This window comes from Aegilops tauschii, chromosome 2, assembly GCF_002575655.3.
Source record: "Aegilops tauschii subsp. strangulata cultivar AL8/78 chromosome 2, Aet v6.0, whole genome shotgun sequence".
NCBI lineage: Eukaryota > Viridiplantae > Streptophyta > Magnoliopsida > Poales > Poaceae > Aegilops > Aegilops tauschii.
In genome coordinates this window covers 147406504-147418504 of record NC_053036.3, presented here as the reverse complement: position 1 = coordinate 147418504, position 12001 = coordinate 147406504, and the positions used below count along the sequence as shown (strand labels likewise).

The window sequence follows — 12001 nt, the reverse complement described above, 5'->3', positions numbered from 1 at the left end:
TAAACAGCCCCTACTTTTTATTTACGTGCTCTTTATATTCTTGCAAACCTATCCAACAACACCTACAAAGTACTTCTAGTTTCATACTTGTTCTAGGTAAAGCGAACGCTAAGCGTACGTAGAGTTGTATCGGTGGTCGATAGAACTTGAGGGAATATTTGTTCTATCTTTAGCTCCTCGTTGGGTTCGACACTCTTACTTATCGAAAGAGGCTACAATTGATCCCCTATACTTGTGGGTTATCAAGACCTTTTTGTGGCGCCGTTGCCGGGGAGCAATAGCGTGGGGTGAATATTCTCGTGTGTGCTTGTTTGCTTTATCACTAAGTAGATTTTATTTGTTGTTCTTAGTTGTTTTCTATCTTTAGTTATGGGTAGGAAACGCAAAATACCAAAAAAAATTAGTTGTACCTACTGAACCAATGGTTGAAGAACCACTCAAAATCTATCACACTCCTGAAGCTTATTACTTGGATCATCTTCGATCCCTATGTGCTCGTTCTGAAACCCCAACTAACTTAGTTGAAGGCAAATCTTTAGATGAGCATGCTTGTTATGTGCGACACCGTATATCTAAAAAAGGGAAACTTTTATTGGGTCAAATTCATCGTTTGCAATGCTATGCTTGGAATTTATGTGAAATATATGATTTTACTTGTTGTTCTAAAAATCCTAAGAAACACCTTCCCTATCAATGTGTGTTTAGTGATAATGGAATCGTATCTTCGTATGCTAAGGGTGTTTATATTTATTATGATGTTCAACAAATTGAAGAATTTGTTGCTTTTAAGGGTGCTTATGAAATTGCTTCTTTGATTGAAAAGTATGATGCTACTCTTTACAAATCTGAAAATTTTGACATACTTAAATACTGCTATGATAATTATGCTTCTAATGCCTATGTTGAACCATATATTGAGGACTACTCCGCTGTCCAAGAAGAGACTAATATTTTGCAGGAGTCTATGGAAGAAGAAATTGATGAAACTGTGAGCTCATTGGATGAAAAAGATGATGAGGAGAGCGAAGAACAAAAGGAGGAAGAGTGGATTAGCTACCCGTGCCCACCTTCTAATGAGAGTAACTCTTCAACTCATACATTGTTTAATTTCCCTTCGTGCTTACCGAAGAATGATTGCTATGATGATTGTTATGATCCCATTGATTCTCTTGAAATATCCCTTTTTGATGATGCTTGCTATGCTTGTGGCCAAGATGCCAATATGAATTATGCTTATGGAGATGAACTTGCTATAGTTCCTTATGTTAAACATGAAATTGTTGCTATTGCACCCATGCATGATAGTCCTATTATCTTTTTGAATTCTCCCAACTACACTATATCGGAGAAGTTTGCGCTTATTAAGGATTATATTGATGGGTTGCCTTTTACCGTTGCACATGATGATTTTGATAGATATAATATGCATGTGCTTGCTGCTCCTACTTGCAATTATTATGAGAGAGGAACTATATCTCCACCTCTCTATGTTTCCCACATGATAAAATTGCAAGAAACTGTTTATACTATGCATTGGTCTTTACTTTGTGTGCATGAATTGTTCTTTTATGACATGCCGATGCATAGGAAGAGAGTTAGACTTCGTTGTTACATGATATATGTTGCCTTGTGCTCACTGCAAAATTGCAAATCATTGCTAATTAAAATTGGCTTTGATATACCTTGGGATCCGGGTGGATTCACTACTTGAGCACTATATGCCTAGGTTAATGGCTTTAAAGAAAGCGCTGCTAGGGAGACAACCCGGAAGTTTTAGAGAGTCATTTATTTCTGTTGAGTGCTTTCATATAGTTTAAAAATAACAAAAATAAAGAGGGGAACCCAAAACTTTTTCAAAAAGGAAAGTGAAAGTGAGAGAGACAAGCATTGTTGAAGTGGGAGCTAGCCTTGAACTTTGTTCATGCTCACGGAAACTATGTGAATCTTGATTACAGAAACTTTTCAACAAAAATAATTATCCCCTTGTACAATTACATTGTATTATAAAAATAATGTGCCAAGGTTTGCCTTTAGGATGTTTACAATGCTTGTTGGTTTGTACGGTGCAGGACAGAAACTTTGGCTGTAGTGCGCGATTTTTACTTTTTTGCTGGAACGTCAAATGGTTCTGGTTCTTGTTGCACTGTCTTTCTATACAAATTGTTTATTTTTCCTAATTTTGGCAGAATTTTTCAAGTATCAGAAGTATGGTGAATGTTCAGATTATTACAGACTGTTCTGTTTTAGACAAATTCTGTTTTTGATGCATAGTTTGCTTGTTTTGATGAAACTATCGATTTATATAAGTGGATTAAGCCATGGAAAAGTTATATTACAGTAGCTACAATTCAAAAACAAAATATGAATTGGTTTGCAACAGTACTTAGAGTAGTGATTTGCTTTATTATACTAACGGATCTTACCGAGTTTTTTGTTGAAGTTTTGTGTGGATGAAGTGTTCGATGATCGAGAAGGTCTCGATGTGAGAAGAAGGAAGAGAGGCAAGAGCTCAAGCTTGGGGATGCCCAAGGCACCCCAAGTAAATATTCAAGGAGACTCAAGCGTCTAAGCTTGGGGATGCCCCGAATGGCATCCCCTCTTTCTTCAACAAGTATCGGTATGTTTTCGGATTCGTTTCGTTCATGCGATATGTGCAACTCTTGGAGCGTCTTTTGCTTTAGTTTTCATTTTTCTTTTATGCACCATGCTGGTATGAGATAGTCCTTGGTTGATTTATATAATGCTCTATGCACTTCACTTATATCTTTTGAGTATGGCTTTATAGAATGCTTCATGTGCTTCACTTATATCTTTTGAAGTTTGGATTGCCTGTTTCTCTTTACATAGAAAACCGCCATTTGTAGAATGCTCTTTTGCTTCACTTAAATTTGTTAGAGCGTGGGCATATCTTTTGTAGAAAGAATTAAACTCTCTTGCTTCACTTATATCTATTTAGAGAGATGACATGAATTGGTCATTCACATGGTTAGTCATAAAATCCTACATAAACTTGTAGATCACTGAATATGATATGTTTGATTCCTTGCAATAGTTTTGCGATATAAAGATGGTGATATTAGAGTCATGCTAGTGGGTAGTTGTGGATTGTAGAAATACTTGTGTTGAAGTTTTTGATTCCCGTAGCATGCACGTATGGTGAACCGCTATGTGATGAAGTCGGAGCATGATTTATTTATTTATTGTCTTCCTTATGAGTGGCGGTCGGGGACGAGCGATGGTCTTTTCCTACCAATCTATCCCCCTAGGAGCATGCGCATAGTACTTTGTTTCGATGACTAATAGATTTTTGCAATAAGTATGTGAGTTCTTTATGACTAATGTTGAGTCCATGGATTATACGCACTCTCACCCTTCCATCATTGCTAGCCTCTTCGGTACTGTGCATTGCCCTTTCTCACCTCGAGAGTTGGTGCAAACTTCGCCGGTGCATCCAAACCCCGTGATACGATACGCTCTATCACACATAAGCCTCATTATATCTTCCTCAAAACAGCCACCATACCTACCTATCATGGCATTTCCATAGCCATTCCGAGATATATTGACATGCAACTTCCATCATCATCATATACATGACTTGAGCATCATTGTCATATTGTTTTGCATGATCGTAAGATAGCTAGCATGATGTTTTCATGGTTTGTCCATTTTTTGATGTCATTGCTACGCTTGACCATTGCACATCCCGGTACACCGCCGGAGGCATTCATATAGAGTCATATCTTTGTTCTAGATATTGAGTTGTCAGTAAATAAAAGTGTGATGATCATCATTATTAGAACATTGTCCCATGTGAGGTTATCAAAATAAAAGAGGCCAAAGAAGCCCAAATAAAAAAAGAGGCCAAAGAAGCCCACCAAAAAAAAGAGAAAACAAAAAAATGAGAGAAAAAGAGAGAAGGGGCAATGTTACTATCCTTTTACCACACTTGTGCTTCAGAGTAGCACCATATTCTTCATATAGAGAGTCTCTTGAGTTATCACTTTCATATAATAGCAAGAATTTTCATTATAGAACTTGGCTTGTATATTCCGATGATGGGCTTCCTCAAATGCCCAAGGTCTTCATGAGCAAGCAAGTTGGATGCACACCCACTTAGTTTCCAGTTTGAGCTTTCATACACTTATAGCTCTTAGTGCATCCGTTGCATGGCAATCCCTACTCCTCACATTGACATCAATTGATGGGCATCTCCATAGCCCGTTGATTAGCCGCGTCGATGTGAGACTTTCTTCGTTTTTTGTCTTCTCCACACAACCTCCACCATCATATTCTATTCCACCTATAATGCTATATCCATGGCTCACGCTCATGTATTGCGTGAAAGTTGAAAAGGTTTGAGAACATCAAAAGTATGAAACAATTGCTTGGCTTGTCATCGGGGTTGTGCATGATGTGAATATTTTGTGTGGTGAAGATGGAGCATAGCCAGACTATATGATTTTGTAGGGATAACTTTCTTTGGCCTTGTTATTTTGAAAAGATATGATTGCTTTATTAGTAGGCTTGAAGTATTATTGTTTTTATGTCAAATGATAGACTATTGCCTTGAATCACTCGTGTCTTAATATTCATGCCATGATTAGATACATGATCAAGATTATGCTAGGTAGCATTCCACATCAAAAATTATCTCTTTTATCATTTACCTACTCGAGTACGAGCAGGAATTAAGCTTGGGGATGCTGATACGTCTCCGTCGTATCTATAATTTTTTATTGTTCCATGCCAATATTATTCAACTTTCATATACTTTTGGCAACTTTTTATATTATTTTTGGGACTAACATACTGATCCAGTGCCCAGTGCCAGTTCATGTTTGTTGCATGTTTTTGTTTTGTAGAATATCCATATCAAACGGAGTCCAAACGGGATAAAAAAGGACGGAGATTATTTTTGGAATATTCAGAGAATATGGGAAGGAAAATCCACGCGAGACGGTGCCCGAGGGAGGCACGAGGCAGGGGGCGCGCCACACCCCCTGGGCGCGCCCCTGACCCTCGTGGGCCCTCGTAAGGCAGTTGATGCCCTTCTTTGGCCGCAAGAAAGCTAATTTTTAGGAAAAAAAATCACGGCGAAGATTTCAGTCCAATCGGAGTTACGGATCTCCATATATATACGAAACGGTGAAAGGGCAGCCGGACAGAACGCAGAAACAGAGAGAGACAGAGAGACAGATCCAATCTCGGAGGGGCTCTCGCCCCTCCCATGCCATGGAGATCAAGGACCAGAGGGGAAACCCTTCTCCCATCTAGGGAGGAGGTCAAGGAAGAAGAAGAAGAAGGGGGGGCCTCCCCCCCTCTCTTTCGGTGGCGCCGGAACGTCGCCGGAGCCATCATCATCACCGCAATCTTCACCAACAACTTCACCGCCATCATCACCAACTCGTCCCTCCTCTATGCAGCGGTGTAACTTCTCTCTTACCCGCTGTAATCTCTACTTAAACATGGTGCTCAACGCTACATATTATTTCCCAATGATGTATGGCTATCCTATGATGTTTGAGTAGATCCGTTTTGTCCTATGGGTTATTTGATGATCAAGATTGGTTTGAGTTGCATGTTTTATTATTGGTGCTGGCCTATGGTGCTCTCCGTGTCGCGCAAGCGTGAGGGATCCCCGCTGTAGGGTTTGCAATATGTTCATGATTTGCTTATGGTGGGTGGCGTGAGTGACAGAAGCACAGACCTGAATAAGTAGGTTGTTTGCGTATGGGATAAAGGGGACTTGATACTTTAATGCTATGGTTGGGTTTTACCTTAATGATCTTTAGTATTTGCGGATGCTTGCTAGAGTTCCAATCATAAGTGCATATGATCCAAGTAGAGAAAGTATGTTAGCGTATGCCTCTTCCTCAAATAAAATTGCAATAATGATTACCGGTCTAGTTATCGATTGCCTAGGGACAAATAACTTTCTCGTGACAAAAAGCTCTTTACTAAAACTAATTTAGTTGTGTCTTTATCTAAACAGCCCCTACTTTTTATTTACGTGCTCTTTATATTCTTGCAAACCTATCCAACAACACCTACAAAGTACTTCTAGTTTCATACTTGTTCTAGGTAAAGCGAACGCGTACATAGAGTTGTATCGGTGGTCGATAGAAATTGAGGGAATATTTGTTCTACCTTTAGCTCCTCGTTGGGTTCGACACTCTTACTTATCGAAAGAGGCTACAATTGATCCCCTATACTTGTGGGTTATCAAAAGCCTGCTTGCAAGTTGGAGGTGACACAAGGCTGGCAGTTTGAAAGCCCAAACTTTCTGGTTGAAAGCTTGTGAGCTGATTGTAAAAGAATTTTCATACATTAATAAAGTCCTAGCTTTGATGCAAAATAATAATAACTAGAAGAGTTAGGCGCTCTTTGTTGTGCCTTTGGTGTTGTTGGGTTTCTTTAAAAAATCACTTTGTTTCAAAATACAAAGTGTATTACTCCTCTGCAAAGAAATATAAGAGCATTTGGATCACAAAAGTAGTAATCTAATTGCTATTATATTTCTTTACGGAATCGGTATTTTTAGATTCATCATGAAATAATTTTTTATACTTTTTTGTTTAATATTGTGGATGTCGATATTTTTGCTCTGAACTTGGTCAAAGTTAAATAAATTTGACTTTCTAAAAAACTAATACCCCTTATATTTTAGAACTGAAGGAATATTTAGTTTGGCGGTTGGGGGACATGATAGAGTGTGTTTTATTTTTATTTATAATACGTTGATTTGGTGAGCCTTTCTTGGTGTGATTCTGTGTTATCCGCTAAGCAACTTATACTTATGTGGGGAAATTTTTGTGTCAATTCTTGCATATACTATATTTGTGTTAGAATGTTACATGGTGGCGCTTCTTTTTTCTAAGTGGTGGGAGGGTGTGCGTGATTGATTTAATTTTATAGGCCGGTTGATGTTGATTGAATTGAAAAACTGTTGGCCCGATCAAAATCGTAAACCAAATCCAAAATTGAATATCTCAATTGAAAGAAAAGAGCTTCAAAATTAGAGAATATAGTGAATTAAAAGAATTGAACGGGGGAGCTTGATAAATTGCTAACCCGGTGAAAATCAAATGACCCAATTATGAATACCTTAATTAATTGTGAAGCCTTAAAAAATTAGGAAGCATAATGTATAGTATAAAAGAATTGAATGAGAGAGCTTTAAGACCCAATTCTAATTGAAGACCTTAATTGAATGTGAGCTCTTTAAAACCAGTGAGCTTAGTGTTATAGAGGATTAATACTATGACATGTCATCAATATACCTAGTGGATATTGCATGAGGCTACATGATACTACCTATGATATCCTCACTACCGAAGATCTTATAGACAACCTTATTAAAGCAACTAAAATAAGGTGATATAAACAGGCTATAAGGATATAAACATTATGTTTTGCTGAGTTGAAAGAGAGACGAGAGGAAAGAGAAGAGAAATGGGCAGTGAATTTACAGTCAGCTGTAGCATGAGCTCTAAGAAGTTTTGAGAGTGAAAGATGGACCATATGTTAAGTATTTTTCTGGTACCTAACTGCTATACATGTTGACTATTACATTGCCTATAGATGATATGACAACGTGCTATAGTCACGGCTGGCTATATTATTTAACCATGCTTTTATAGAGTGCTTACGAGTGATAGCTCTACATAACATGATAACCATATAGCCAACAATTGCTCCTAAACAAGTCGTGTTTCCTTGTCCTGATTCTCCTGTACAAATTCATTAATCCAAGCACTAGGCAGAACAGCATTGGTTGTTATGCAACCCCTCCAACCCCAACGGTTCTTGCATCAGCCCATCCTAACCTTGACCGCCTCAAGAAAGCTACCCTCCACTATATAAACACGTTCCCACAAACCCATCTCCTCAAAACACAGAACCCCCACACCCCCTCTGTATTCTTTCTCTCTTTAAACACACACAAATCTCTCTCTGTCGTCCATACACTCAGAGAGACCATCAAAATGGTGAGTGTGCAATACCAACTCAAGCTGATTACAAATGTATGTAAACTTTCGTGTCTAACACTTTCTTCTTGTGTCATGTTATTCGTACGTGCAGGTTGCGGAGGCGAAGCAGAACGGCGTGGCCACCATGGCGGGCAGCAAGGTGCAGCTGATGTCGGTGAAGCGCGGCGAGCCGACGCTGGTGTCGCCGGCGGAGGCCACGCCGACGGGGGAGCAGTACTACCTGTCCAACTTGGACCAGAACATCGCGGTGATCGTGCAGACCGTGTACTGCTTCAAGTGCCCATCGGGCCGCGGCAACGAAGGTGCCGCGGACGCGCTCCGGGCTGCGCTGGCTCGCGTGCTCGTCCACTACCACCCGCTCGCCGGCCGCCTCGGCATCAGCCCGGAGATGAAGCTCATCGTGGAGTGCACCGGCGAGGGCGTCCCGTTCATGGAGGCTGAGGCTGCTTGCGACCTCGCCCTCATCGGGGACCTCTCCACCCCGGACCCCGCCGCGCTGGGCCAGCTCGTGTACTCCGTCCCCGGCGCCAAGAACATCCTCGAGATGCCGCCCATGACGGCGCAGGTACGCCACGCCACACACGTTGCTCGCGCGCACAGGCATGCTTTAACTGCGTTTCCGTCGCCCTCCGTTGCCGAGGCGGCTTTGCCGATGCCGGGCTGCGTTGCCCTGAGCTGCGCTTTTAATGGCGGCGTGGAGCCTTGCGCCCTTTTCTTTTCAAAGGAACAGAAAGCATTCTGGACTTGCCAGCGGCAAGTAACTTGGAAACGGACTAGCCTGCAACGCGCGTGACTCGAATAATTGAAATTAGTATTGGTTGGCTAGTAGTACTCGCCACTCGGAGTAGAGAGGAGAACGGATCGACTCCACGAGGGTTGAACAAATTTGAGTTCAATAGCTTTGCGGGTTGAAAAGTGAGTTCAATGGGGCAGCCAGAAATATGTTTTCCTTGCAGAAATACAATGGTTTCTTCAATTCTACACACATTGCTAAATCCAAATATGTTTTCTTCGGACAAATATTTATATACTGATACATTGTTTTTTATAGGGATTTAGTTCTACATTGTTGGCCCAACCACTTCTACCTATAAATCAACCAAATCATACCATCCGTTTAGTTTTAGTTGTCGAGCTACCTCATGATACATTGACAGACACATGTCATTCACTAACTAATCCAGTCATGTAGTGCAAGCAGCTAGGGTCCAAAACTCACACAGATTAGTTGCACCAAATACTAGTAGTTAACATTGATGCGTCGAACAACCAAATTAGTCAAAAAACGTCTGCTGCAAATTTAATGAATTTGAACTGTCGATAATGAATTCGAACTGCGTAGTTTGTCTCCACACACCCACACAAACTTTTTTCTTTCACAAAGTTCGTACTACTACTACTTTGACTTAAAAAACTTTTTTCGAAAAGAGGATCACCCCGGGAGTCAGTACAATAGTTGAAGTTTATTTACCATTGGTCAATTTAATTCGCAGGTGACCAGGTTCGAATGTGGCGGCTTCAGCCTCGGGTTGGCCATGAACCACTGCATGTTCGACGGTCTGGGCGCCATGGAGTTCGTCAACTCCTGGGCCGAGATGGCGCGCGGCGCCACGGAGCTCACCGTGCCACCGTTCCTCGACCGCTCCGTGCTCCGCGCGCGCAACCCTCCGGTGATCTCCAACCCGCACCACGAGTTCGAGGAGATCGCTGACGTTTCGGAAATGGCGGCGCTCTACGGCGGCCAGGAGCTGGTGTACCGCTCCTTCTGCTTCGACCCGGACAGGCTTGAGCGTGTCCGCGGTCTCGCCCTCGCCGACGGGGATCTCGAGCGCTGCACCACCTTCGAGGCGCTTTCCGGCCTCGTCTGGCGCGCTCGCACCCGCGCGCTGGGGCTCGCGCCGGAGCAGCAGACGAAGCTGCTGTTCGCCGTGGACGGGCGGCGCCGCTTCGTGCCTCCGCTCCCAAAGGGGTACTTCGGGAACGGCATCGTGCTGACCAACGCCCTAGCGACGGCGGGGGATCTGCTGTCGGCGCCAGTGTCGCGCGCGGCCGGGAAGGTACAGGAGGCCGTGCGGATGGTGACGGACGAGTATATGCGGTCGGCGGTGGACTATTTTGAGGCGACGCGCGCACGGCCGTCACTGGCGTCGACGCTGCTCATCACCACGTGGTCGCGGCTCGCGTTCAACGGCGCCGACTTCGGCTGGGGCGAGCCGACCATGTCCGGTCCAGTCACGCTGCCGGAGAAGGAGGTCATACTCTTCCTCGCGCACGGCAAGGAGAGGAAGAGCATCAACGTCCTGCTCGGCCTGCCGGCGTCCGCCATGGACACTTTCCAAGAGCTCATGGACGAGATATGATCGGCCCAGACCGAGTGGATACGTCAGCGACTGCGCTCGGTGTTTCTATGCTTATTTTGCATGTGTTTGTTAGTATGGTTATAGTATGTTAATTGTATTATTAAGTGTGCGTCATTTAATTACCAACTAGTCCCTGGTATAAAACTTTGAATTTTTTTACTACATGAGTATGTTTGTAAAGCTATACTTCCTCCAATACAAAAAACATGACATCCTAGACATTCGATCAAATAAACATTTAAACCAATATTTTGTTTCCACGTGCGATAATCATATCAATGTGGTTATCTAAAAAGATTGTAACATGGGAATTTTATTATGTTGTATGATTATATTGTAAAGGAAATCAATGATGAATAGCTATGTTTTGGGGACCATTCGGCATGGGCACTCGCTTCCCGGAGAGGTGCGCAAAGGGCAACCCGGTCTTCATGATGTAGGATCAAATATTGAATGAGATAATCGATTGTGAGTAGCGGGCATAAACAAGGCACTATAACAGGACGAAGAGGATGCCAACGGAATCCCGCGATCCAAGAGAATCGCCAATTCACAATATGCGTACTAACCCAAATAATGACGCTCAAGTCTTGGAGCACTGATTTGATGCAACTTGCAAGTGGATCATGAAAAAAAATACAACCTTACTCAAGTCTGGAGCACGTATCAGGTGGAACTCCACGAGGAATCATAAGAATAAGGTGGCAATTACTCTCCAATCTCAAGACAAGGCTATGTGTTTGTCTATAAAACTAGATGGCCCGCTGCGCCCATGGAGTGAAGGCAAATTGCAACCGAAAAGTAAAGCAAGCTACAAGGAACATGTTATATGAATTATGCACATGGCATGATCTTGATTTATGACATTTCACGTCACGACACCTCATTGCAGTCATGGTGCAAAAAATAGATGCATTCGATAAGTGAGGCAATTAATTTGTACATGCAAGATGTTTTTACCACGGGCTAATGTCTTGTGAGTATCGCATATTGTGTTGGGTTTTGATATGGATGAGACGACCATCTAGGCAGCCGCCTCCCCCATATTTGTATCTTTAGATTCATGAAGGGGCATGAATTGCAAAGTTTCATAGATAGTTCATTCATACCCAGTTCATTCATTGACAAATACCGTGTTTGGTCCCTTGCATGACTATGATCAAAAACACGTAGAACTACATTAACAAGCATATGCATAACCATATTAGAAAACATACTCATAACCACATTAACATGCACATGCAGTCATGACAGTGGCACACAGACATACACATAAGCATACAATTATACACATAGTAGCTCTTCGGATGGACACAATAACGAACATGGATTACTACTCTTGGTTCATGGCAAGTGCTTTTTTGTGCTGGCTGCACTTGGCCATGACCTCTGCGTTAGAATGGTCGAACACAATGGCCCTGTAACTATCCTTGGTCAGGACCTTGAAGGTGAGGAAGTACCCGATATTCAATTGGCAAGCTATTGTGAAGTTGGCCCACCCTTGGTCAATAGCTAGCCTCTCGTTGACTACTCAGAGCTTGACTTTCCGGCTATAGCTGGTGGTCGTCCTCATAATGATTTCCAGTAGGATGGCACCCATATGCTCACGAAAGGCTTGGGGGATCAGAAGCAACGCCAATGTTCTCA

At 42.4% G+C, this 12001-nt stretch overlaps 1 protein-coding gene across 1 annotated transcript; it reads left to right on the top strand.

Moving 5' to 3' along the window:
* Window positions 1–7880: 7880 nt before the first annotated feature.
* On the top strand, window positions 7881–10498 carry LOC109754454 (omega-hydroxypalmitate O-feruloyl transferase). The gene is made up of 3 exons (XM_020313362.3): window positions 7881–7991; window positions 8086–8559; window positions 9488–10498. The coding sequence occupies exons 1-3, from the start codon at window positions 7989–7991 to the stop codon at window positions 10352–10354; spliced, it is 1344 nt and encodes a 447-aa protein (XP_020168951.1). The 5' UTR covers window positions 7881–7988; the 3' UTR covers window positions 10355–10498.
* Window positions 10499–12001: the final 1503 nt, after the last annotated feature.